The sequence below is a fragment of the Anabrus simplex genome, chromosome 12 (genome assembly GCF_040414725.1).
Source record: "Anabrus simplex isolate iqAnaSimp1 chromosome 12, ASM4041472v1, whole genome shotgun sequence".
Taxonomy (NCBI): Eukaryota; Metazoa; Arthropoda; class Insecta; order Orthoptera; family Tettigoniidae; genus Anabrus; species Anabrus simplex.
In genome coordinates, this window is record NC_090276.1 from 47414283 (window position 1) to 47441858 (window position 27576).

The window sequence follows — 27576 nt, forward strand, 5'->3', positions numbered from 1 at the left end:
GGAAATCATAAAGCAGAGTGTGTCCACAACAATTGGAAGGAGACAGAGCGCATTTTGACAGCTCTGATAAAGATGTTGATTCCCATAGGGAACCTGAACTTGAAGACGGGGCAAGTTTCTTCAAATGTTTGTACTTGCAAAATGTCTACGTTATGTCCAGAGTTAGATGTTTATCTTTTTTACTTTTTTCTAGTGTATCGCCGAACAGGTTTTCGGCACTTCCCTCAGGGCACTGTATAGTCACTGGGCTTTCAGGCAGGAATCAAAATTGCTCCTTCTTAAGCAACACAAATTTAATATTTTAATATTATCCTATACGGTTATGTTATCGAGACCAGAACAGATGTTGCACCTTACATACATAAAGTCATGGGAGGTTTTGGGATTGCCTGTTGCTGTTTTGGTCCTAATATGACTGGGAATTTCACGTTTTTATGTTAAAATGTTATAAAAATCGCAGTTGTTTTATTTGTGCATGTTACATTTAAAAACTTTGTATCATTTCGCACTCGTACCGACTTGTACAGCGAGTGCGCTTTCCAGCTGAGCTCAAGGACGCGAGTAACCATAATTTCGGAAGTGTTAATGATATATTTTTTCTCTAGAACTAATATGGATCTTCTTGAAAAAGAAAGACCTAAAGGAATTAGAAAGGGTTAAAGCTAACTTCCTTAAACGAACCCTTTGTGTGTCCAAATACACGCCTTCGAGACTTGTTTACGAACTGACTAGAGAACTGTTTTTCATCGAAGACCTGCGGTTTTCTATGACCCTGCAATCGACGACAGAATACCAAGACTTCCTGCGTAATTTGAAATTTAAAAAGACCGAAATATGGAGTGACTTCTACACAACCGACGCAATGACTACAACTGACTGGCAACAAAGTTGTTTTGAACTGAGACACGCAGTGACCCGTGCAGCGGTCCACGGATTTCACCACAAGGCTTGTGCTACTCTCCGCTTTCACGATCCGAATAGTGACTGTGTATGTCGATGGTGCAATAGACTTTGTGGCCGTTACCACGCTTTGGAGTGCCCAAAGAGAGCTTACTCTCTAAAAAGTCTCTGTAGTGAATAGTGCTATGTATTCTATTCTTTTATTTGACCATTGGTTGCAATAAAGATTTATTATTAGTGACGGACAGAATTGAATATAATGCATTCAAGAACTTGAAAATCCATACTTACATTCGAAACCATATTCTCGAGTTCAGCATAACTTTTAAAAGTCGATGTAGGCCTAATTTACGTGGTAGATTTCCATAAACTGATTACGAACCGTATACCAGTGACCAAATTACAATGGAAGATTTAAAAAAAGGAATGTTGGGGTTATGGGTATTAGATTTTTCAAAGAACTTGGCTGATCAAAGTTGCTGAACTGAAAGAAAGGAAACTGACAAAGTTTCCCCGGTAAAACTGAATGTAAGGTTTCTAGATTTTTAAGTCACGCACCGGTAATTAATGTTTGAAGCCAGCCCCGCGATCTAACTTACCTGCCTCTCACCTGGAGGGTCCTGGTTCGATTCCCGGCCAGGTCAGGCATTTTTACCTGGATATGAAGGGCTGGTTTCAGGTTCACTCATTCTATGATAACCTTTAATTGAGGAGCTATTTAATGGTGAGACGGCAACCCCGGTCTAGAGAGCCAGGAATAAAGGCCGAGAGGATTTGTCACACTGACCATGCGTCATCTCATAATCTGCAGGCCTTCGGACCGAGCAGCAGTCTCTTGGTAGGTGGAAGGCCCATTGGGGCTGTAGTTTGGTTTGGTTTAGGGGTGTTTGTAAGATTATAAGTATACATATTTCATTTATGTGATGTTTAGCCAAATTGTTGATGGTTCATTCGTTCCCGGATTTTCCGTTTTCCCGTGTTGTGCTTTTCTTTTTCTGCGGTCCCTCCAAAAATGGGGAATCGAGGTTCCACTGTAATGTACCTGAAATGCACTATCAAAGTTTCAGCTGTCTAAGAGCTGTGTCATTCAAAAAAGGTTGCAAATGTACTAGCATATAATCACTACCACTGATCTGTCGAGACAAAGATGTTGTATCTTGGGTACAATTCATTACTAATTTGTAATCATTTCTGCACAAATAATGATGATGATGATGATGATGATGATATGAGCACATAACAGTTAATAACTCACGCACAAACAGATAACTAAGATATGAGACACTAAGTAAGCAGCTAAGTACAGGGACCACAATGAGAGCATTGGCACATAATTGGCAGGCGACTAATGTCATTTATTTCAAAGAAATGTTGCCAAAAGTTGTTGTAGCCATGGTGAAACTGAACTCGCCGCTACTGTGGTCATCAAGGTTGGCATATAACAGCACGTCATGCTTTCTGTTGATGAACGGATGAAACTACTGAAAGAAATTCAAACCTGTCGAAAAATCAACAGTTGCCAGTTCTAGGGTTAAACATAAGATTTCTCTTTTAAACTGACTGCTTTCTGATTAATTACAACTGTACTGATGAGTAGAATTTGATAAACAAATGATTTGATTGGATCTTAGGGTATATCGCAATTTAATATGCTACCTTGACTTGCAGAATGGGCCTTTGTTCCCATCGGAATTGCGAATGAACTCCTGTGGAGCAAAACTGAATCCCCAGATCTGCCCTTCGAACCCTGATCTTGTAGCGTATGTGTGCAACAGCGACATATGGGTTACACACACGCTAACAGGTAAGCATTTGTTTGTATTCACTAGGTGTTTGATTGTTCTGTTTCATAAATACAGCATACCATATGTTTTGTTGTTTCCTTTTCACAAAGGCATGTTGTGTTTACTGACATAATTTTCCTGCTTTTTTAGAATTTTTTAAAACTCAAAAAATGGGAAGAGTGAAAATCATGCAAATTTAATTTTGGAGGTGGAATTCCACCACTTTTCTGGTACAGTCCATTTGGCATTCACTGGCATTCAGATCTCCTCTTTCAAAGAGAGCGTTGTTCCTCTTCATGAATCAGGATAGCCATCCTCTACTTCCTTTAAGCTGTGAGATTACTATATTACTTTTCTTTACGATCTCCAGTGCCTTTTACTGTAGTATTTCATGTGAAACTTAATAACCTCCATTTCTTAATCCAGTTACATACAGAGGGCGGTAAGACAGACCAACAAAATCATTAAACAAAGCTTAATTATTCCAGTCATCTCTCAGGACGAAGATTAATTTTGTGCCTGAATTGACTATGGCATTTGGAACTGTACAGTGTAGCATATTATTTCCTCTTCAAACCAGGAATAATTAAGCCTTCTAAAGAAACCTATGCTAAGCCACAAGCAAGGATTTAGTCGACACACAAGCAAGAGATTCTGACAGATTTGATTGTGTTAGTAATCGAGACTGTTTTATAGATGAAGCAGGCACTGATACTGCTCGCAGAAGCGAGAAATCTAGTGTTACACCCAGGACTTTGTTGCAATAAAGTAAGCTAAACGAATTCACCTAGAGACATACACACCTGGTTAGTGGACTGAGTGTGTTGACCTTGCATTTAGAGTCGCATAGCTGTGAGCTTGCATTGGGGAGATGGTGGGTTCGAATCCCATCTTCCTAATCCTAGCCCTTTCTCATCCTTTTGTCACCGAAAACCTTCAGTGTGTTAGTACAATGTTCAACCACTAACAAAAAATAAACCACCTGATCGCTGGATTGATTTGATTTCAAATGCAAACACGGAAAACCATCTTCTGGGCTGCCGACGGTGGGATTCGAACCCGCTGTCGCCCAAATTCATGCTCACAGCTGTGGGACCCAACCCGCATGACCAGCTTGCTTGGTACAAAGATGTTAGAGCTCAAGTCGCTTAATTTTGCCTAATTTTAGTCTTCAGAATGGACTCATCTGTCACAGTTATTTGCAGCAAGCTGTCTGCCTGCTAACTTGCTCAACAGAATGCAAAGTTTCCTGCCTCATTCTTTCTGTCAGCGCTCTGGGGTACCACCCACTCTTCTTCCTCCATGCTACCATAGCTTATCCCATGCTCATTTTGGTGCCATGACATTCTGGCTGAGATCCAACTGTAAAAAATTTTCAACCGAAGTACCTAAAGAAAGAAGTTATAAACAAGAAAACCTCGAGAGATTGCAAGACAGTTGAATGGCTTTAAAACATGTTGAATGCTTCCAGAGGAAAGGGAAAAGTACTCAAAAAGAAACACCTTTGAATTGGGCTATCCATTTTTATCTTTTAACTGGAGTCAGCAAGAAACAAGAAGGCACCAAGTGCTTAGAAAATTACAGTGATTTGTTGCATGCAGTCTATACTTCTGTATAGTGTTAAGGGATTGCTGTTCCCCATATTGAGCATCTCTCCCCAATGAGGTCTGCTTATTCTTCTCTTTTCTTATGTGCTCTGATCTGAATTTGTTTCTTTACAGGTAGCACTGTACGATTAACATTTGCTCACAAAGGAGGTAGAAGCTTGGCGGACGATCCCCTGAGTGCTGGTATTCCTTCGTATGTAATGCAAGAGGAATTCAGTAGATACCAGGGCTATTGGTGGCAGCCTAAATGTACTGGTAAGAAATGTTTTTTTCCTTCATTTATTGATATCAGCTGTGATGGCAAATGGACGTAGGATATGTCAATAGTTTCAGAACCATACTTGAGCCGGTGAGCATTACAAAAATCATAATAAATTCTGGACAACATGTGTGACAATAGTGTTCAGTATCTTACTGTAAAAAAGAAAGAACGTAAGACAATAGTGCCGCCATCTTGAGGTACTAAAATCACTGTGATTTTCAGCTAACGATTAGTGTAGCTCTGGACTCTATAGCATGGTAGCATCTTGTGTGAAGTGTTATTTGATTTGTCTCCAGAGTTCTACAATTGTACAGTGAAAACTTGAAAGAGAACATTTGAGAAAATTGTAAGGAAAAAGTGCCCAAAAAAAAAAAGTTTTTCTTACACAAAGTGTTATGGCAAATGGACAATAAATGGCTTCAAAATTATCAAAAACACATTCAAGAGGATAGAACACCTTGTCAGAATTTCAAAAGGAAACTTAGCACTCGCACATTTTCTCTGCTGCACGGAAAAGCATAGAATCATGGATATCATCCCCCCTCTGGCAAACTAACGAATCTGCAAATTGTCAAAAAATTAGAAGAGCTGAAAAAAGTTGTGATTGCTTGTGTCCAATCAGTTTGTATATTTAATGATTGGTTTATGTGTTAGCCATACATAACGAGCTGCAGATGTGAGACATTTTACTATATAAATAATAAAATATAGATTAAAACTTTAGAACTACAGGTTCCCTAATTCGTCACTTTTGCTAGTTTGCCATAGTGGGGACGATATGTTTTTGGGCTTAGAAGACGAGAGGATGAGTACAGATTCTTTGATGTTCCCCTCTTAGTATTATTCTCTTATGACATGAAGAGGGTACAGATAATGCATCCTTTGACCTCACTCACAGGGGAGATAAAGAGTTCTGATAAATTGAAAGAAAAATGAGTGTAACCTTAAAAGAATGGTAAGTCCCATACATTGTGAGAAAATGGAACATTCCAGACCTCGTCTCTTATTCCAAAGCTCTAGGTTCATTTTCCCGGCCAGTTCAAGAACTTCATTTATGGACTGAGGAGTAGATTGGAAGCTCTTAGTTACAGGAAGAAAGCACACAGTGAGAAGATGATGTTACTGACATAGTATACATAGACAAACACTGGTTGCAATGGTTACTATGTTCCTATGATGGCTCCACAGTCCCACAAAAATTTTTAAAAATTTGCAACTTTTATTTTTAATGATCCTGGTATTTATCAAATAACAAACTTAAAGTTTAAAAAAAAAAAACATGATTTTCAAGTGGCCTTTTCAACCAGTAATACAAATCGTCAACAGTTTTTTAACCATAGCTCTGGTAACTCCAAAAATGATCAATTCTCTCGCTCAGGTATTTACAGGCCGGCCTGTAATCAGTGTGAAGCTGCCTATGTTGGGCAAACAGGCCTTAGGTACACGATTCGGTACCTGTAGTTGGGCCCTTGAGACTTGGAGTCTGACATTTGAGCGGCGAAAGCAATAACTACGAATTACACTGCCTTGTCATAGTTACCTTCATATGCGACATATCACCCTTTCATACAGGCTGTGTGCTTAATAAAACATGTACGCCTAATGTAATTGAATAAACTTTGACCCGTTCCTAAGCTCCTGCTAATAATTCCAACCTTTAATTTGGAACACGTCATTGCCGATATATACGATATTTCATAATCACCAACAAAGTCATCAGTTTCTGACAATAACCTCAAAAAATGCACATGTTCAGTACAGAATAGAACTGTACAACTAGCCACTGATTAACTTAAAACAGTATCTAACAACAAAAATAATACTCAGTAAACAAACACGTAAATACATAAAGCAACAACAGCTGACACAGTACCACTCCAAATAACATCACAAAAGCAACTGAGAGCAAGCCAAACCACGTGTCGATATAATCCTTAAATGTGGCAAAGCTGTTATCCTTGCCATAGCAACAGACCATTTTCGAAGAGCGTTAGTCAACTTTTTCTCACCAGTGGCACTAAATGTCAAACTCCAACTCTCGTGGGCCTCACTGTAGAGCATGTTAAAGAAGAAAAATCTTCAGTGAGCAATCATATGAGTGAAACCAATCATTCTTTTGCTTCAATTAACCAAGATATGACTATTTTCTGGAGGGTCAATAAAGGTAATCTTATGAACATCATGAAAAATTTGTACATTTTTTAAAAATCAATTTTACAATAAGAACTTTAATTTGAACTATGTCCTTGAAAATAGAAATCCATTATTATTTTGTTCAAATACCTTCTTTTCTAGAAATATTAGGTATTAAGAAAGTCTGACCGCTTACAATTAAGAAATCCACTCCGTACATTTCTCCTAAGAGTACCGCTTCCCCTCCCCCTCCTTCTTTCCCTCCTCCCTGCGCATCCGCATCTGACCAAGCCCCTGCACAGAGCGTAACACCTAGATACAGTACCAGACATGCTACGGCAACTGCCAAGCATGGCCACATCACCTGAGGGGTGAATTTTCTCTATGATGGCTCCACAGTCCCATAAAATTTTTAAAAAATTTGTCACTTTTACTTTTAATGATCCTGGTATTTATCAAATAACGAACTTTAAGTTTATAAAAAAAAACATGATTTTCAAGTGGCCTTTTACAAATTTCTCTATTTCTCTATAGAACAACAAAAGGGTGAGTGTTTTGTCTTTCTCACCAACTCTTTCTTCTTCATCCATTCCCTTTTCCAGATTCTCTCTGGGTAAGGTAGCGTACCAAAGCCCTCCACCTTACTCGATCTTTCCACCATTCCTCTTCTAGTACTTTATTTCTATCGACTCCTCTATTTGCAATACAATCCACAGCAGGGCTCCTCCATCTTATTCTAGGACGTTCCCTAGGCCTCTTTCCAGTCTCTGTATCCATGAATGTTCTCTTTGGTATTCTCTTTCCTGGCATTCTCATTATGTGTGCAAACCATTTTAGCTTTACTATATCAGTTTCTTCTTGAAGTTTACACACCCACGCTTCTCCTTATTTCCTCATTTCATATTCTAACTGGTCTTGTCTTTCCCTGTATGCTCCTCAAGAACCTCATTTCAGCTGCTTGTATCTTACTTTGGTTCCGCTTAGTTAACGTCCGGGCTGCTGAAGCATTGGTCAGTATAGGTTTATAATAGGGCGAGTATAAAACCTTCTTGTACTTCATTGGCACATCTTGGTTCCATACAATGTCTCTCACACACTGGTAGAAACTTGCAGACTGCTGTATTCTTAAATCAATTTCTCCATCCAAATTTATCTCCCCAAACTGCAATGTCATCAGCAAAGAGCATAGACTTTACTTGCTCGCCCATCATCTTCTCCTTGATATTATGTAGAATTCTATCCATGATGATAATGAAGCCTCTCTCAATTCTGAACCATTCAGTTGGTCAAACTTTGGTTCTAACACAGCTTTTGCAATTTTGATACAATGCTATTACCATCTGCATTGTTTCATTCCCAATCTGTGCCTCTGTCAATGTTTTTCATACCAAATTCCTTGCGACATATGCCTTTTCAATATCTAGAAACATTACTACCATGTCCTTTCCATATTCCCAATACCTTTCCATCATTTGACGCAATGTAAATATTGGGTCAAATGTGGACCTGCCTCTTCTTAATCCATACTGGTGTTCTGCCAATTTTCCCTCTACTCTGTCTCTTATTCATCTATCCAAGATTCTTTCAAGGATCTTAGCTGTATGAGGTATCAGTGTCACTCCTCTGTAATTTTCATATTGCTTCCTGTATCCTTTCTTGAAAATTGGTATAATGACCCCCTTTTGTCCACTCTTTTGAAACAGTCTTTTCTCTCCATATCACTCTGAACCACTTTAGACCAACTACTCCTGCTGCTATTATCATTCCTATCGTGACCTTGTCAGTTCCAGCTGCTTTGCCTCATTTCATTCTTTTAGTGGCCCACTCAATCTCTGCCATGGACACCTTGTTTTCCTTATCTTCCGTCTGCACTAAATCTGGTTCTTCAATTTCTCCTTGTACCGAGGTATTTTGCACATTGTAAAGCTGTTCAAAGTATTTTCCCCACCTCTGCAATATATCCTGTTTCTGTGTCATCACTTCCTCCTGTTCATTTTTAATGAAGTTAGCACCTTCCCCTGGATTTTTCTTCTTTTTAACCCACTGGGATAAGATCTTTTTGTTTCTGGTTGTATCTTCTTGCAGAGATTCAATGAATTTTTGCCAGCATTTCTTTTTCTCTTGAACCACCTTGGAGCACTCCTTCTTCCAGTGCCTGTATTGTTTTGCATTCTGTTCTGATTCTCAGCCATCTTTTCCAAGCTGGATTCTTCCTTTTAACTATATCTTTTAACCTTCTTTTCTTCCTGCCTGATACTCTTCCACAGGTCTTTTCTGCAGACCCGACCATGACTGTTTTAAAGTATGCCCATTCTTCTTCGACCCTTCCGATTTCTTCCTTAGGTATACTTGTTTTAATGTGTGTCTGGAACTCTTCATTTATTTTCTTCTCCTGCAATTTCCACATCCTTAGCTTCCTCTGCCTGATCTCAGTCATCTTTTGTATCTTTCCCATCTTTAACTTAGCTATCAAAACTCTGTGATCTCCTTCGCAAGATTTACTTGGAGGGATGTTATGTCTACCAACATTTTCCTGTTACCTTTCTCGACCAAAATGTAATCTATCAGAGTTTTGATTTTGTTACTCCAATTATATCTTGTTATCTTCTGACTGTTTTTCTTTCCAAACCATGTGTTATCAATGATCAGCTCATTTCTTGTACAAAAGTCTACCAAAATATCTCCAGCCTTGTTTCTCTACCCATATGCAAATGGACCTATAATCTCCTCATCTCCTTTTCTTTCCTGACCTACTTGAGCATTCATGTCTCCTATGATCACAGCTTGTTTGTCCTGTGTATGGCCTTCCAGATATTCAAGATATTTCTCTAGATCCATATCTGTATTTCCTGTTTGTGGAGCATACCCTTGATTTATATCTGTAACACCAGTTTCAAGTCTTAATCTGACCTTAATCAACCTGTCATTTATGTTTTCCAGCAATTCTAGGTATTCCTTTAGGTCTTTTCTAATTATGATACCTACACCATATTTGGCTTCTCTTCCTCCACTATAGTATAAGGTGTATCCTTTCTTTAGTTTTCTCTCACCTTTTCCTTTCCATTTGGTCTCACTGATTCCCAGCAATGCTATATATTTGTCAACCATAAAATCTACAATTTCTTCCACTTTCCCTGTTAGTGTCACTACATTGATGGTCGCTATCTTGATGTATTTGGTTGCAGGTTGCCCATTTTTCACATTTCTCCCAGCATCACAAGAATTGCACGTCACTTGAAATTAGGCAGGATTTTGAATTAACCGATTTCAAATTATCGAGGTTCTACTGTAGTTCGTTTTTCTTCTCCTTCCAGATACAGTACTTACCTTTATTGAACACTTCACACATGAATTCCAAAAGTTTTGTTACCCCCACTTCAATCAGGATTAATTGTGGAAACTTTTGAACAATGTATTTTATATTAATCATAAGAAGCACAAGTTTTACTTTAAAGAGATGATTTTTAAGTGTGATTATTATAAGTTGAAGAAACAATTGATGTTTATTATATTTTTAAGACTCTTAATTTTATTACTTAGATTTTGTTCTAAACTTTTTTAAATGTACTCAGTGCATACTCATTAGTTTGATTCTAGGACTTAAAAAGTTGTAATGTAGTAGATCATTGTCAATGTCTGTTATGTTAATTTTTATTTAAACTGTATGAAGCAGCTGAAGATGTCTCCTAATAGATTAAACATGTACTGCATATTTTTTTTAAATATAATTAATCGCTAAGAGTGATTGTAATGATTGTGTGGATATCCTCAACATTCTGAACATACCACTTAGTCAATTATCTTGTCTCCTTGCTCCCAAGTCTTCCTAGCCCAAAGTTTTTGTCATAAATCACTCAGGACAAATCATGCTGCTTTCCTGTGGATCTTATCCAGTTCTAGTATCAATTAGTCCTGGTGACAGGGTCCCATATGCTGGAGCCATACTCTAATAGGGGTCTTACCATTGACTTAACCCTTGGAGGCCCAAGCATTTTCAAACCCTCCGAGTGCCAAGTTGGGTACAATATGGACAGAAATCATTCTGTTGTTAAATATCTTTGAAAAATATGGCTGAGGGATAAAATGTACCGCACTTGACCCTCCAAGGGTTAATACACCGTCTCCTTTAGATTCTTTGATGGAATCCTCCATTAGGTTTCTAGTTTAGTTATAATAAGTAAAAGTAACAATGAAGGAATTTGACAGAAAAGTAGAAGGAAGACGACCCGTGGGAAGGCCATGAAGGAAATGGATAGATTTAGTTAAGAACGATGTACTGCTGAGAGGTCATGATTGGGACAAGTTGGTGGAGGAAGAATGGTACAAGGACAGGATGATATGGAGGAGGCTCATATACCACACCCGGGAAACTGGAGATGGTTTAGGATGATGATGATGAACAATGAAGAAGCTTGACAAATTACAGTTGTATGTGTTAATGTATTTTTGAGCTTAACTATAATTAACTGACAATCAACATTGTCCAGTCCTGTTGTTTTAGATACAAGGAATTCTACTGTATTTACCCTTCTAAATTATGTAACTACTCAAATGTATCCTCGATGTTCAACTTTGTATCCTTTAAGCTGCTTTTGATTGTGTTTCTAATTTGAAAGTTTTCTCTTCTAGATGGAATATATAGGATAGTATACGAAGAAGTCGATGACAGCGATGTAAAAATCTTCTGCTTCCCCTCTTCGACGTCGAATTGCGGAGAAATTGAGGAGTTCAGGTGAGAACAATGACCTAGATTTCTCATTATCCTGCATAAAGGGAAGGTATTTCCCCAACAATAATAATTCAGTTAAGCCTGTTACAATTTACGAACTTCATTGCATAGATCTGCATTGATACAGTTAAAACTAAGAAACAATGTTAGGTTTTGGTCCACCCAATCAATACACATCACTTTACAAGTAAACTATTTAATTAAAAACATATTAAAAACATTTAGGGACATGTTTCATTTCTATTTGAGACTTCATCAGCCATAAAATCACGTGGTAGATTACAAAACTCAAATCAGAAACTGAACAGAATGTAAATATGGAAGAACTCAATATCTTTCAAAGACTATTTGGGAAATGCAAAAATATAAATACAGTAGAACCTCGATAATTCGAAATCGGTTAATTCAAAAACGCGCCTAATTCGAAGAAGCTCTCGTTCCCAGAAACATAAGATACAGTTTTGCATGTTATTTAAATTGTTTAATTCGAAATACGGATAATTCGTAATTCGAAGTACAATGTCGGCCCCATTACCGAAATTCAGACTTTTAATTCGAAACTGCCTTTACATTTAAAAACAATAGTATGTTACAGAGTAATTTCAACTCGAAATTTATACGCTCCGCGTCATAATAGAACGCGCGTTCCGGAACGTGGAAGGGTAGCTTTCCGCACTTACACTCACTTCGTTGGGTCTACAGTGCGCTTCATGATTGCTAAGTTGAATGAAATCGGAATTCTTTTGTATTCAACCTTTTAAGGAACGCCGTAATATCACGCAACAGGCAGTGTGTGGGGAAAACAGAATCCGCGAACACTGGCGATGCCGACAGTTGACGAAAAAACGTAGCTCACATAATAAATTCGTAGGCACCGAACAACATTTTCATTGCCGGTGAAACTGCATTGCTTTATTTTAATGCAAGCCCAAACGGTCTTATGGTTTTAAATGGGTCATAGTAGTGCGTTGGAATGCACATGGGATGGAAGCGAGAAACTTTATCCCCTCGTCATAGGAAAGTTCGATAAACCACAATGTTTTAAGGGCGTCGGGCACTTTCCATACCAGTACAAAGCATCTAAAAATGCAAACAGTACAGAAATCCAAAAAATAATGCATATGCACAGGGGGACCGGCATAATTTATCCTCGTCTTTGAATTGTGTGATTTTTTTTTTCTTTCGTTGCGTGAGGTTATGTTTGTCAGGGATTTATCCAAGTGCATTATTTGAAAATTGTAAATGCACCTTGTTGGATACATTTCGGAAAGAGTTTTTTCCATGGCATTTGAAAGGTTTAAACTGTGAATCGAGGTGATTGCATGTATTAATGGGTCTTAGTATACTTTGTGACGCGGCAAGTGTTTACATTTCTGAAGTACAAGAGAAGTGCTATGGCGGGAAATCGTACAAGGATAGTCATAGAAAAGTTCGATTTTAAGGGCATTGGGTACTTTCTTTGTAAATACAAGGCATCTAAAATGCGTACGGTATATTGATTCAAATAACAAAGCACTAGCACATGGGAGCTAGCATAGATTTCTGCTCGTCCTTGAATCATGCTTTTTCTTTTTCTTTTTTTCTTTCGTTGCGTGAGGTTATGTTTGCTAGTGAGATATCCGAGTGCATTACTTGAATACTGTAAATGCACCTTCTTGGATACATTTTGGAAATAATTCTTTTTTCATGGCATTTGAAGGGTATAAACTGTGAATCAAGGTTAACTGCATGCAGTAACGGGCCATAGAATATTTTGTAAGGCAGCAAGGGTTGGTACTTCTGAATTGCGAATTGGCGGTTAATTCGAAATCACGTAATTCGAAGTCCGATTTTTGAGTCCCAACGACTTCAAATTAACGAGGTTTTACTGTACATATTATTTACACAAAATGACCTCACTTCTTGCAAAAAACATTTGTCTTCAATGTTAGAAATGAAATTAATTTGAAATTGACAAGCCTGCCATAACGTCTCGTACGGAATCAATGTCCATTGTTGCTGTCCGTATTTGAAACAGAAGTTCCAATTTTAAACTATTGAGAGTACATAGGAGAACAAATTACATATATTAAAGAGGTAGCTGAAAACTCTTACAAACAATCTTACAGCCAGGTTAATTATGAACGATCTTACTTGAAAAAAGTTGCAAGTATTGTTAGAATCTGATAGTTTCAGTGTGTTGACTGGGGAGATCGAAATTCTGGCCTCAGAAATGGATTGGTACTAAATCCATGTCAGACAATTAAAAGCATAGACTTGTAGAAAATTAATTCAAAATTTAGCTAATTTGGTAGAAGAAATCTGAAGCCTTATGAGACCGCCTGTCGTATAGCAAAGACCAGTGCTGCTTGACCACCATATTCGTGGCTTAAATTCTCTGAATAATCCTTTAGAAAAAGACAAGGTCTGGAAAGAAAGAGATATGAAAATGGATTTAAAACCCTTAGACAACTAAGAAAAGAGATTCCGTCATGAATGTATGACGTAAAAGCTTACCGTAAATGACACTCCCTATAGCTGCTGTTGGGAACACAGTTGAACCTTTAATTATTTTACATTCCTGTGATTTACGAACAACCTTAAAAATGTTTCCAGTCTCTCATGAGTTTCTTAATTTTGAAGACACCTTTAATTCCTACAGTGATGTCTCATTTCCAAAAATTGATGCCTGCCTGGCCATCAGATGATATAGATGTTGATTCCCATAGCTTTCGTAGTGCATTGGCACTGCTGGTGGCTTCAAGTAGCTTAGGAAGTGGCCTCCACGGTATGCACTAGCCTTGCATCTTGGGAGGTGTGCTAAGTCCCAACTGACGAGCCCAACTTAGCACACGAGGGGGAAACGCAGGCAACCAAGAATGAGTTAGGTGGAAGATTTATAATGTCCAATAACGGACCATTATATTGGTATCATACTGACAGTGTCGAAGCTTTAGATAACCTAAATTGTGTCTGGTCGTCGTAGTCCTCAAAATATGCCGCACGTACTTTCACCCATCTAAGACGTTTGTTAATTGCATAAATTTGATCATATTACTTGTCGCTGTGATTTTCTCTAGCAATTAGACATTCCAGCCGTCTACGAGTAGCCATCTTGGAAGGCTATTATCTTAGATTTCCCATTTTACCGGCCAACCAATCTCCGGTAAAATTTTAAACCGATATAATACTCGTTATCCGAGATAATGTTGTTGGTGAATACAAACTTAACTGTTATATTGGATTACGTAGCATTAAACTAAGATAAAAGCCAACTCCACGAACTTGTATTTTAGGAGAGGATTCTAGTGATGCAAGAGACAACGAATCTTTCCATCTACAGGGAATCGAGGCTATTGCAAGTTCAGATGAATGAAATACCTGTTACACAAGTAGGCCTGCTTGCTCATTTTCATGGAAAATATATTTCATAGCAGTAATATTTGCGTAAAGACCACGTGGACCTTGCGGAGTGATACAAAATGTTTGTTTATGCCTAGGTTACTCTTTCGATGGAAGGAATTTTAGTCCATTTCATTTTTTTCAAAATGAGCCTTCTTAAAATGAGGGTGCGGGCATTATTCGACGGCGGGGATTATTCGGGTAAATACGGTATGTAAGGAGATATATCGTACTAAAGTTTGTGTAATTTTTACATTCTAAAATTTTGGACTTAAAAATCCCTACTACTTGAAAAAATTCTGCAATCAAAAATTTCATACGCAGGTTTCTTAATATAGCTGTGATGCCGGTACATATACTGTACAAATTTTGTTACATTTGGCAGAATATTATGGGAGAAAAATGGGATTTAAATGTAAAATTACAATTGGCAAACAAAGCATTATTACAGTAATAAATTGTTTTAATTTTGTGGAATAACTTTGTGACAAGAAAAAAGAAACCCAATCCTCTCAATTTCAATCATTTAAAAAATTTCACCAAAATGACCAAAATATTGATTTTTATCTCTGGAGTGTCGCCTTAAGATATTGGTAATTGTTTCCAAACAGAGGCTGCTTCCGCTGTTAACCGGATAATCCAAGTCTGCAAGAACAGAATTACAATGCGGCACTCACACCACTATAATTCGAAAACTATTCAAGATATCAACCTGAAACTCTGAACATGTACTCACCAAGTTGCTTAGTAGCTCTGTACAGTGTGATACCTTTCAAAATAGTACTCTTTGTGACTCCATTTGATAGATTTTCTCAGTATAGTAGGGAAGGTACTGATCTGCCTGTTTGTGCCTTTCATATACCGTATTTACGCGAATAATCCCCGCACCCTAACTTTAGGTAGGCTTATTTTGAAAAAAAGAAATGCCAACTTTGACGCAAAAAAACGCATCCCAATTTCGTGCCTCAAATTTTTTTTTAAATGTGCAGGTATTTATGCGAATAATACCCGCCACCGAATAATCCCGCACCCTAAATTTAGGAAGGCTGATTTTGAAAAAAAAAATGCCAACATTGATGCAAATAAAACCCGCACCCCAATTTCGTGCCCCAATTTTTTTTTAAATGTGCGCGTATTATTCGCGTAAATACGGTACTTACCGTATTCAAGTATGGAAGTAGATTTCTTTATGGTTACTCCCCATTTCATCAACATCATCATCATTATGGAGTTTCCAGTTGTTGGCCAGGTCTACTTGGAACAAGCATCTCCATTTCCTCTTGTCTTCCCACCACTTCTTCCTCTTCACTCTTGCCCAGTTCTCTCCTCTTCTTTCCACACACTCTTCTGCTTCATTTATCCACCTGTCTCTTGGCCATTCTCCTGTTATCTCCATTTTGTGCATCCTCCTAGGCATCCTTTCCTCTGTCATTCTCTTCATGTGTTCATACCATCTAAGTCTAGACGCCCCTATCCTGTTCTTAGTGGCTCTTCTTTCACTAAATCTCTAACCTTTTCAGTTCTCATCAAATCCAGTCTTGTCACTGAACTGCTTCTCAGCAATTTCATTTCATTCGCCTGTATCCTAGTTATGGCTCTCTACCTCATACATCAGAATAAGTACAGAGTATGTCCTCTATATCACTCTTTTGCTTCTCTGAGAGACATCCTGGTTCCAAACCAGGCTTCTGAAACTATTCAGGAATGCTCCTGCTTGTCTTCCATGCTCGATTATTTCCTTACCATTTCTTCCACTTTTTTGTATGCATTTTCCCAGGTAAACTCTCTGCCTACCTAAGCTGTTCCCCTCCTGTATCCCTCTCATAGGTCTCTCCTTTCTAGTTGTGATCATGATCTTCTTTCTGGTATTAAATTTCATTCTATACTCTTCCAGCTCATCTTCCCATGCATCTAACTGTTCTGGATATCCTCCTCCTTTTCTCCCCTTGCCGAGCTGAGTGGCTCAGATGTTTGAAGTGCTGGCCTTCTGATCCCAACTTGACAGGATCAATCCTGGCTCAGTCTGATGGTATTTGAATGTGCTCAGATACATCAGCCTCGTGTCGGTAGATTTACTGGCACGTAAAAGAACTGTGAGACTAAAGTCTGGCACCTCAGCGTCTCCAGAAATGGTAAAAGCAGTTTGTGGGGCGTTAAGCCAAGAACGTTACTGTTATTTACCTTTTCTCCCCAGATTAACAGTCATCTGCAAACGTCATCACTTTCATTCTTCCTTCCCCAATTTTCTCACCACTTTTGTCATTAACTCATCCATTACTACAATGAAGAGCAAAGGTGACAGAGCACTTCCTTGTCTTAATCCACTTTTTTGCTCAAATCAATCCGTTCTCTCTCCTCCTCCTTTCACACAACTGACACTCTCTTGATACATCTCCCTCACTTTTTCTAATGTCTGCTTCTCGACACCTTTTTTCAGTAAGGCTTCCCATACCTTATTTCTGCACACATGATCATATGCTTTCTTAAGTCCAAGAAGGCTATCAGTAGATCTTTACCCCACTCATAATGATGCTCTTGCAGTTGTCTTACTGCAGCTATAAAGTCTACTGTGCACCTTCTTGATCTGAAGCCATACTGCTCTTCTCTAAGCTTTTCTTCCACCCTATTTCTGATTCTATTCTCCAGAATCTTCCCATACACCTTTGCACAGTGACATATCAATGTGACTCCCCTATAATTCTTTAAATCTTTCCAATTCTCCTTCTTGAAGATGGGCATAATTATCCCCTTCTTCCAGTCTTCGTGGATCCTCTCCTTCAATACTACTTCCCCATTTAATGTTAGCCATTCATCACCAGAAATATCCAATTCATTACCACTCGGTACATCCGAAAACCAATCTGCACATGATTCATCGCAAATATTGGTATCCGTTAGCAGTTCGATGTGCTGCGGCATGTTGTCAGGCACACAAAGCTCCAAGAAACAGCTCTACATTTCCGATGTATACAAGTAGGTTTCTTACGGTTACTCCCCATTTCATCATCATCATCATCATTATTATGCAGTTTCCAGCTGTTGACCAGATCTGCTTGGAACATTATTGAAGGATTACAATCTATATTGCATGACTACACCATTTGAAACTTAAAATCTTGCCTCCGTGTTGTAGCAGCAATCAAGGAAACGCCCGAGAATTCTCGTAGCCCATTACTTACTGTCCTCTGAGAAACTACAAGAATTCTCAGGGCCCACCATCCTTGTGTTAAAAACAACTATTTACTCTTTTTTTTTTTTTTTTCCTTTTGCTGAAATAGTATTTTGAACTCTTTGCATAAATATCAACAGTGTGAAGTTCCATAGGTGTTATTTAATTGCAGGAAAATGAGTACTTCTCTAAAAAAAAAAAAAAATTGTCTAACTACTCAATAGTGTCAGTTGCTTTGAAAGTGCATATTCAAACTAAAAACCTTTCTCAGCAAGACGATTTCTTTTAAAAGAAGAATACCATTGACAATTATTGATCATTTATAAACAAGATTATAAATTTCCAAGCACAGGTCAGAATTTATATCAAACTTTCTCTTATGATGACACTTGGAAATTTCATTCAGTTATTTTCATATAGGTTTCCCCGTGCAGGAACGCCAAACTCCAAGTCGAACCTGAAGATGGTGCAGTTCCGGCTGACTGACGTGTTTACCATCGTGGATGTCGAGTCGTTGGAGCTGCAGTACCCCCTAGCAGTCATGTTCCCATGGATGGAATACTTGGTTCGAGTGGGCTGGACCCCAAATGCCGAGTAGTAAGTATCATCTTAAACTGGACTGTAATTAATATGATGCCGGGCTGAGTGGCTCAGACGGTTGAGGCGCGCTGGCCTTCTGACCCCAACTTGGCAGGTTCGATCCCGGCTCAGTCCGGTGGTATTTGAAGGTGCTCAAATACGACAGCCTCGTGTCAGTAGATTTACTGGCACGTAAAAGAACTCCTGAGGGACTAAATTCCGGCACCTAGGCGTCTCCGAAAACCGTAAAAGTAGTTCGTGGGACGTAAAACAAATAACATTATTATTATTATTATTATTATTAATATGATAGCTCAGATATTAAGTGTCTTCAATTATACACATGCATGCTTTATGTCTAAGTGCATTCATTAATTTCAATCATTTAAGGAAAGGCTAGGTAAACAACTGATAGGGAATCTCCCATCTGGGCGACAGCCCTACATGCACATCAGTGGTGATTGTTTGATTCATTGATTGATTGGTTGATTGACTGATTATCGTGTTTCTGAATCAGTGTACTTTGACAGTGTTTGTACTAAGATTTATGATGCACAGGTAAGTGACTGCTAGGCAAGTTCATCTCTAAGTATCCAGTCATTTCAATAACTTTTCATACGCTTTATATTTGTTTTAATACAAGGGTGGGTCAAAAAGTAGCTCAGCATTTCTTTTTCAAAAAGCTATTTGGGTCTAGATGAATGCTGGCAGATAGTAAGTTTGAATCGTGTGCTTCACAGACAGCAGTGTCTTGATTATTGGCAAGGCGAAGCAAGCCGTAACTAGCTGTTTTAATATATTTTATCCGTTATTGGAAATTATAAATTTTCCAGCTAATTCATTCTTGGTTGTCAGCGTTTCACGTCATACACTAGCCATGTGCTTTGGTAGGTGTGCTAGTTACCAACTGATGTGTTCAAATTAGCACACTGGAAAATTTCTAATTTCCAATAACGGACAAATTATATTGAAATTATTTGTTTGCTCATTTGGGATAAATATTTCAAGTTCCATGTGGGAATTGAGATCTATACTGAAGGTGAGCAAAGATGGCATGTATGATAGCAACATATATATTTGAGAAACAGGGAAAAGTGTAGTGCGTTTAAAAAAATATTTTTTATACAAAAGGAAAAACAGTGAATGAAGTTCAAATTAATGTTGAAAGTGTTTGTAACGAATTGTCTAGATTGCAACAACATTCCAGATAGTGCAGATTCCTTAAAGAGGGCTGAGTAAACCTTACCGACCTGTGACTGTTCCGACACTACCTGCTGTCAGGAACATTGAGGCAGCAGTTCGAAATGATTGGAAGGTGCTTTTCAGAACCTGGGCACAATTCAAGGTGTTGTACAGAACAGCGCACGATATTGTGCTGATAGATTGGAATTTCAACTTAATACGTACTAGATGCCCAAGAAAGTGTGAGAAGGCCATATAATGGTGCATTATGCTGATGAAGGTCGTGACTTTCTTGAATGTGTTATGACTAGCGATAAATTCTGGGCATACCATTTCACGCTTAAAACAAAAGCAGGCCAGTTTGATGTGGAAACATTATGAGTAATCACCACGGAGGAGGTTCAAGGTCACCCAGTCGGCAAACAAGGTGACTATGCTCACTCCCGTGTCACGGCTTCTGTTTGTGCACAAACTGAGAAGTTTGGCTGGGAGGTACTCAGTCATTCATCATATAGTCCAGACCTTGCATCGTCTTGACTTTCATCTCTTCGAACCACAAAAGATATTCCTAGGAAGTCAACATTTCATTTGAGGTGAAGAATTGAAATTCATCGTGCACAGTTGGCTATACTGCCAGTGAATAAGTTCTATGAACAAGGCATTTTTAACTTGATGTCATAATGGGGGAAATGTCTCTTGACACTTGGTTCATATCTTGGAAAACAGGTAAAAACCTGTTGTTTTTGTCTTTTTTTGTATTTCTTCCCATCAGATATTTCGGAAAAAAGATGTGGTCGTTACTTTTCAACCCGCCATAACATTATGTTGATATTTTTATTAAAATGCTCATATTACATGTTTTATGTGACTGACTCCTGCATTTCGCTCTTTTCTACCAACATTTTCTATACCTAGTCTTACCATAAATACTGTTGCAATTTTTGACAAACAAAAGAAGCTTCTTACATGCGGATATTCTAGCCCTTACTGCATGAGGCTCAAGCTTTGAATCCATAGAGAGAGATCTGACAACTGCCATTGGAAATCTGTCGAGGTACTACAGTCAGAACCAAATCGGACCCAATAATTGTAAGACACAAGTATGTGTCTTCCATTTAAGAAATAGGGAAGCTCGTCGTGAATTACATCTAGAATGGTCAGGTATCCAATTGCAGCACTGTCACACTCCAAAATACGTGGGTGTGACACTTGATAGAGCTCTTACGTTCAAAACCCGTTGTAAGAGTAATGAGATGAAAATCTTATTGCAAATTGGCAGGGTCACAACGAAGCTCTCGTCCTCAAACAATCTGAACTTCAGCAGTGGCACTGTGTTTTTCTGCTGCTGAATATGCCCCAGTCTGGTAGAGTTCATCTCATGCCAAACAGGTAGATACAGTCCTTAATGAAACCTGCAGGTTGATTACAGGTTGCTTTAAACCTACTCCAACAGATAAGCTCTATTACCTGGCTGGAATAGCGCCACCCTGTGTGCGTAGAGAAGTGGCTGGCTGGCTGCCAACAGGGAGAGGCTTGAAGTGGAACCCACCCGCTGCTTGGGCATAGTCCTCCTCAGCAACAGCTGAGATCCCGCAAGATCTTCCTGAGGACATCTGAGGTACTTACTGTCTCACCAGAGAAGGCAAGACTGGAGATGTGAAAGAAGAGGACCCCTCATCTCCACGGATGGATGCCAGCAGCTGAGCAGTTACCACCTAGACATAATGAAAGCAGGCTAGTGTGGAAGTCTCTGAACAGGCTACGGTCAGAAGTGAGAAGATCCAGGGATAACTTGACGAAATGGGGGGTTCAGTACAAGTGATGCAAGATGTGAATGTGGACAAGAATAAACCATGAGCCATACGCTTCATTGCACTGTGCGGTGCCCAACATCTTGCACAGAGGATGATCTCCTACAAGCCACTCGGAGTGCATTGGACATTGCAAAATACTGGGCATGTTTAATATGATCTGCATGTTACAGGGCGGATCAAATATAAATAGGAATTATTTGTTTAAAATTTATTGCATCAACCAAAAAAAATACATATATAGAGATCACTTTTCTACGTAGTGTCCTGTCTTCGATACATATTTTCTCCATCGGATTGGTAAGTTTTTTATGCTGTCGTGGTAGAAAGAGGAGGGATGTGTGCGGAGCCAGTTGCGCACAAACTATTCTACACTTGCATCATCATCGAACCGCTGTCTTCCTAGGTCTTGAGTGGTTCAAACAAATGGTGGTCACAGGGCAATAAATGTGGACTGTCTAGAGGGTGTTCCAGAGATATCCAGTGAATTTGCTCCATTTTTCCCACGTTAAAGCGGCAGTATGCGGCCTTGCATTGTCATGGAGAAGAATGCCCTTTTCGGATCGGTTGCCGGCGTCGTTTGTTGGGATACGCAGCTTTTGCTTCATCCAAAAGGTGACACTAATAAGCTGCATTAATTGTCCTTTGTTCGTGAAGAAAATCCACCAACAAAATGTCCGCGGAGTCCCAGAAAACAGTTGCAAGCACTTTCCAGCAGATGGGTGTGTTTTGGCCGTGACCAGACCTGTTTCGTCTCTTCACCGCCACTCCATGCTTGCTTTGACTCAGGGGTGTAATGATGCACCCAAGTTTCATCACAAGTCACAATACGATGCAATAAATCCTCTCCTTCCTCCTCGTAGCAATTCAGGAGTCTCTGACAAACTTCCTGCTGTAAAGTTTTTTGTTCCTGGTTGAGGAAACGAGGAACCCACCTGGCAGACAATTTTCTGAAATGGAGTTCATCTCGCTTGATGGTTTGAACACTTCCATAACTTATTCTTACAGCTAAAACAATTTGCAAAATTTTTATTCACCGATCTTCACCAATAATGTCACTAATGGCAACAAAGTTGTCTGAAGTGATGCTTGTCCGTGGTCTCCTTTCATGAGGATCATTTTCCACAGCTTCTCTTCCTGCCACAAATTTTTTAGCCTACTTATACACTCGAGTCTGTGAAAGTGTTTCTTCCCCAAGCTGTGCACAGAGTCGTCTTAAAATTTTGGTGGGTTTGGTGCCCTCTTTCGCGAGAAATTTCATATTGTTGCGTTGCGCAACAGACATGTGCATCTCTTGTTCACTCATGGCGTACTGAAGCAGCCCAGCTCTCCACCGTCATTTGCGCACGCAAACCCCTTCTCCTGAAACCCCCACCAACATCCCGGCAAAGCCCTGCTTTAGAATTATTACTAACAGCAGCAGTACATTCAATTTCCCTTTTATATTTGATCTGCCTTTGTATGTTTTGTTATTCAAACCGAATTGTACATTAACTGTAAATTTGTATGTTTTTGAATCGAGGATGTAATAACTTTTGAGGGTACTGTACGTCCCAAGGCATGACAATAGACATGAGTCGTCCTTGACTGAGCTGTAGAAGCATGCCTGCGCTTCTAGTGGTACGTTGTTACCAAGCTGGCCCTTAACTGCTCACGTTCCACAGAAAGGGATTTGTTTATAGGTGCATTTTAATAAATCGGGGGTGTTTTTTTAATATTGAAATAAAGATTAATTGTTTTGTTTTTTTCTCTCCATTAATGTTTATGGACTGGAATCGTGCACCATCTCAAAACGGCATTACAGTAGACTGCAAAGTACAGAGGTGATATTCTGAATCACCAGGCGAGTTGGCTGTGCGGTTAGGGGCTGTGAGCTTGCATCCAGGAGATAGTGGGTTCGAATCCCACGGTCAGCAGCCCTGAAGATGGTTTTCCGTGGTTTCCCATTTTCACACCAGGCAAAGGCTGTACCTTAATGAAGGCCACGGCCGTTTTCTGTCAACTCCTAGAACTTTCCTATCCCATCGTCTCCATAAGACCTATCTGTGTCGGTGCGACATAAAGCCACTAGCAAAAAAAAATATCTATATATTCTGAATCCTGCAGTCAGAGGGGGCGAAACTGGATAGGAAAAAAAAGGAAAAAAGGAATTAGATAATACTAGCCGTACTACCCATTATACTCATTTTGTGTGGCTGTTGCTTGCCTAATTGCAGCCCTTCTGCCATGCATTGGAAACTGTGTTTTAGTGTGGTAGAGTATAGTGTTGAATGTAGTGTGTATGTTAGTTGCATTAATGTTGGGTGTAGCATATACACAAAGGGAATTAATTGTTTAAGATTAAAATCCCTCGACCCATCCAGGAATCAAACCCGGGGCTCTGAGGACTAAAGGCCAAAGCACTGACCTCTCAGCTATGGAGTTGGACATACTACCCATTGTTAACTGGTTATTGAATAACGTATAACCATAGGATACAACTCTTTTTCGCATGAAAGACCTTGCTGTCAGCCCATATGCTATATTTCTGATCAGTAGGAGCTGACGACTATGCAGTCTTGCACATCATATGAACAATTACTTACAAACCACCAGAATTGTTAGTTAATGACTGGACATTATTTCTATCAGCAATGTTTGCCATTAGCAGACATTGCAGATGCCCCCAATTTATGCAGGAGACTTCCAATTTTTCGTCCTTCTACTCTTCTGATCGCTGAGGTCTTTCTCCCGATTTTGAGTGTAAATTCAATTTTCTTGTATTGTAACAATTCATTACAAATTGAATCTTTTTCCTTTGTAAGGTTGTAACATATCCACACCTTTCTTTATTCTGTCAATGTTCGATCGACATTAACCCTTTCCTACGAACTGTCTTTGACTCACTGTCTGGTGAAACCTAGAGTAATAATTTGCTTGTTAGTTATAGTTGTGGAGTACCTTCACTAAATAATTTATTCTGTAAAAACCACTTAAGATATCAGTTTCAAATTTTACAACAAGGGAAAATACACTATACTTACTCTAAAATGATACAATGAGATCACTTAATTACACGCAGGAACCCCCGCCCCCCCTCCCAGTTCGGATTGATAGATCAAGAAGCATCCAGCATGGTGCAAGTTAATGTTAAATCGCTTGTTCTTAAGTTAATCTGAATTTCTCGACCTCATGGGGCTCTTATTTTTTTGATAATGCAGAAAACGCAGACTTCACCCTGAATCCCCCAATGTCTTCCATTTTTTGGATCCGTCAGGAGAAGATATGTAGATAGTAAATCATACTATCTCTCGGACATGCATATTATGAACTATTTTTCATTGAATGGAATTAGAAGATACCGTATTTACTCGCATATTAGACCCCTTTTTTCCCCACTTTTACAGCCAAAAATAGTAAAGGGGGGTCCAATATGCAATAACCTCGAAATTTGGTGCAGCAAACACATGACTTCTAGGCTATAAAGAGCTATAAATTGTACATGTAAACATTCTATACTGTTATTTTACAAACTTAGAATGTATTTAAGTTATACTGGCTATTTTCATCGGAAGGCAGTATTTCTAAACGTAAAAAGACAATAAATGGTGAACACGACTTTTAGACCTATGGTACATATAGAAGTCCGTTTTAGTTACTCATATTACGTCATTCGTTACATCTCATGAATTCCTCTGGTGAAGGGCATACGGCCGTAAAAACTCACTACGAAGATTCGTCTCACTTCATACTCGACACCGTAGAACAACGGGATAAGGGTATCGTGTTATCATATAATTAAATATTGATACAAAATAACTTAATGGCCAGTCATTTGTTTCTGTCAGTTCAGCAGTAGGCCTACCACACAGTAAACCTGATCACTGCTTTCATTTGAATTATCGCCTTGCGCCGCCAACTTCCCTGCCCTGCTACTGGCGTGTCGGAATTGCGAGTGACGTCATCTTCACTGCCATCTCGTCAGTCGCGTCAGCAATGCTTCATTCTCTTTTAGCCATGCACTGCAATCGAGAGCATACAAGGTCCCGTCGTTTTGAACCTTTTAAAAATCATTTTGTTCCCAACTATAGAGTCTAAACAGTGTGAATCTATTCCCAAATTGTTTCTGGAGATGGTCTCTTATATTCCCAGTTCGAGTATATGTACCAGAAGGCACTCCTTCCGAATAAAGCTGTCTGTAGAAGGCATGCCAAACCATCAACTGATAACTAGTGTATGTTACGAGTTGTACTTCCGAATGTAATACATAGTAACTGGAAACATTCTTTTGATAACTGCGGCTGTTGAAACACACACCCCTATTTTTAAGTACATTTCATGCTTGTTATCTACATTTATCACATCAGGATTTTATAAACAGCTGTCCATGAGATAAGACAGACCACATTGTTTAGGTTGGATATATTATCGCCCTGATGGTGCCAAAAGTTCCTCGACGGAAAGAATAAAGATTGATTGATTGATTGATTGATTGATTGATTGATTGATTGATTGATTGATTGATTGATTGATTGATTGATTGATTGATTGCGGTCCAGTTTACTATGTCGTCCTTCATTGTCCCCTATCTTGTGCTTTTCTATTCATGTTCTCATAACATACCTTCCATCTCAACAGTCATATGTCAACAAGAGGGAACACAGGGCTCCCAAGAACCGTCACCATAAATGAGAATCATTGAGGGCCGACTTCTCCAGCTGGTGTTACATGTCCATTTATGCAATATTGGGCACGTATTTGTTTGAAGATGCTGCACAGTATCCAGATACAGTGGACGAGGTAGTCATCAAAGACCTCATTATTACCCCATTTGTGAGGGAAATGTACCTCTCCAATGACAATGGATGCAGCAGGATGGAGTTACAACCCACACCATGAGGGAGTCACTCCCCACCTTCTGCAACAACCCTTTGGGGATTGCCTAATTTTTCGTGGAATTTCATTCTTGCACCCTCCTTGCTTCCTACGGCCCCATATGCTTATACATGAGGCACACTGAAAGGATCAGTTTTGAAGACTGATCACCCCACCTACAAATATTCCCAAATTATACCATAAGGAGTCATTTTGTTGTGTCCTTGTAGTAACCATTGTTCATAAATATTGTAACGTGTTGGTGGGGTAAATAAATTAAGACAGAACCTGATAGCTTTTTACTTCTAAAATTTATTGTCTAATTACTAAAACTACACATTTACATGCACAGGATTGCCAAGCTCACACTTGTGCTTAATGTACATAGGACACACACACTTATAAAGTTCACACTCTCTCTCTTAGTTTCTCACTGTTTATCTACACTGATACACACAGTCTCCAATCAGTTATACTACAGACTCGCTCAGCCACTTGGTCACACCTGTTGGCATTGTCACGGACCACAGTTCGCAGCCCATGCACGTCTGTCTCGCCGCTGAGGATGAGGTTTGCTGTCCACACGGCAATGGAACTTTGTTCGCAGCCTACACATGTTGGCACCCATTGCCCTGTTAACACTGCACCAGAACACGACTCTCGCTCACAGCAGCAAGAGACACACGACATCAGGCGACAGCTCTAACAGGTGAACATTCCGCAGGCTGGCACACACAGACTGACTGCACTCCTCACCCTCTTTGTTCACTTACTGACTGAATTTCATCAACTGCAACTCAAAACTCTCACTCAACTCTTGGCTGAGCTCCAACTGAGCTCTTCGCTAACTCCATCCACGGTATCCCCTGCCTGTCATAAGAGATGACTAAACGGGACAACCCAGGGATGATTGAATTAGAACCATGAAACTACGTGTGATAAGTAGCAGCAGAGAACAGTTCTTTGTGGGTTTCCGGTATCTGTGATTAATACCGCTATGTGCGGAACATCACGGGCTTACGTTGCCTGTGATTTGTACCATTATGTGAGAAACACCACGGGTCTGGGCGCTGCCTTTGATTAGTACTACTATATGAGCGAAACCATTGGTCTGCATTGCCTATGATTTATACCCACTATGTGAGGAACACCACGGGATAGTACGAGTCCCTGTGATTTTTACAC

General features: G+C 39.3%; 1 protein-coding gene across 1 annotated transcript in view; it reads left to right on the plus strand.

Moving 5' to 3' along the window:
- Positions 1-27576, plus strand: part of LOC136884341 (dipeptidyl peptidase 9) — a 143145-nt gene that overhangs the window by 18760 nt on the left and 96809 nt on the right. Inside the window, exons 5-8 of the mRNA XM_068229935.1 lie at positions 2569-2704; positions 4406-4546; positions 11316-11418; positions 18386-18562. Of these exons, the coding sequence (XP_068086036.1) occupies positions 2569-2704; positions 4406-4546; positions 11316-11418; positions 18386-18562 (557 nt within the window). The remainder of the gene's footprint in view (positions 1-2568; positions 2705-4405; positions 4547-11315; positions 11419-18385; positions 18563-27576) is intronic.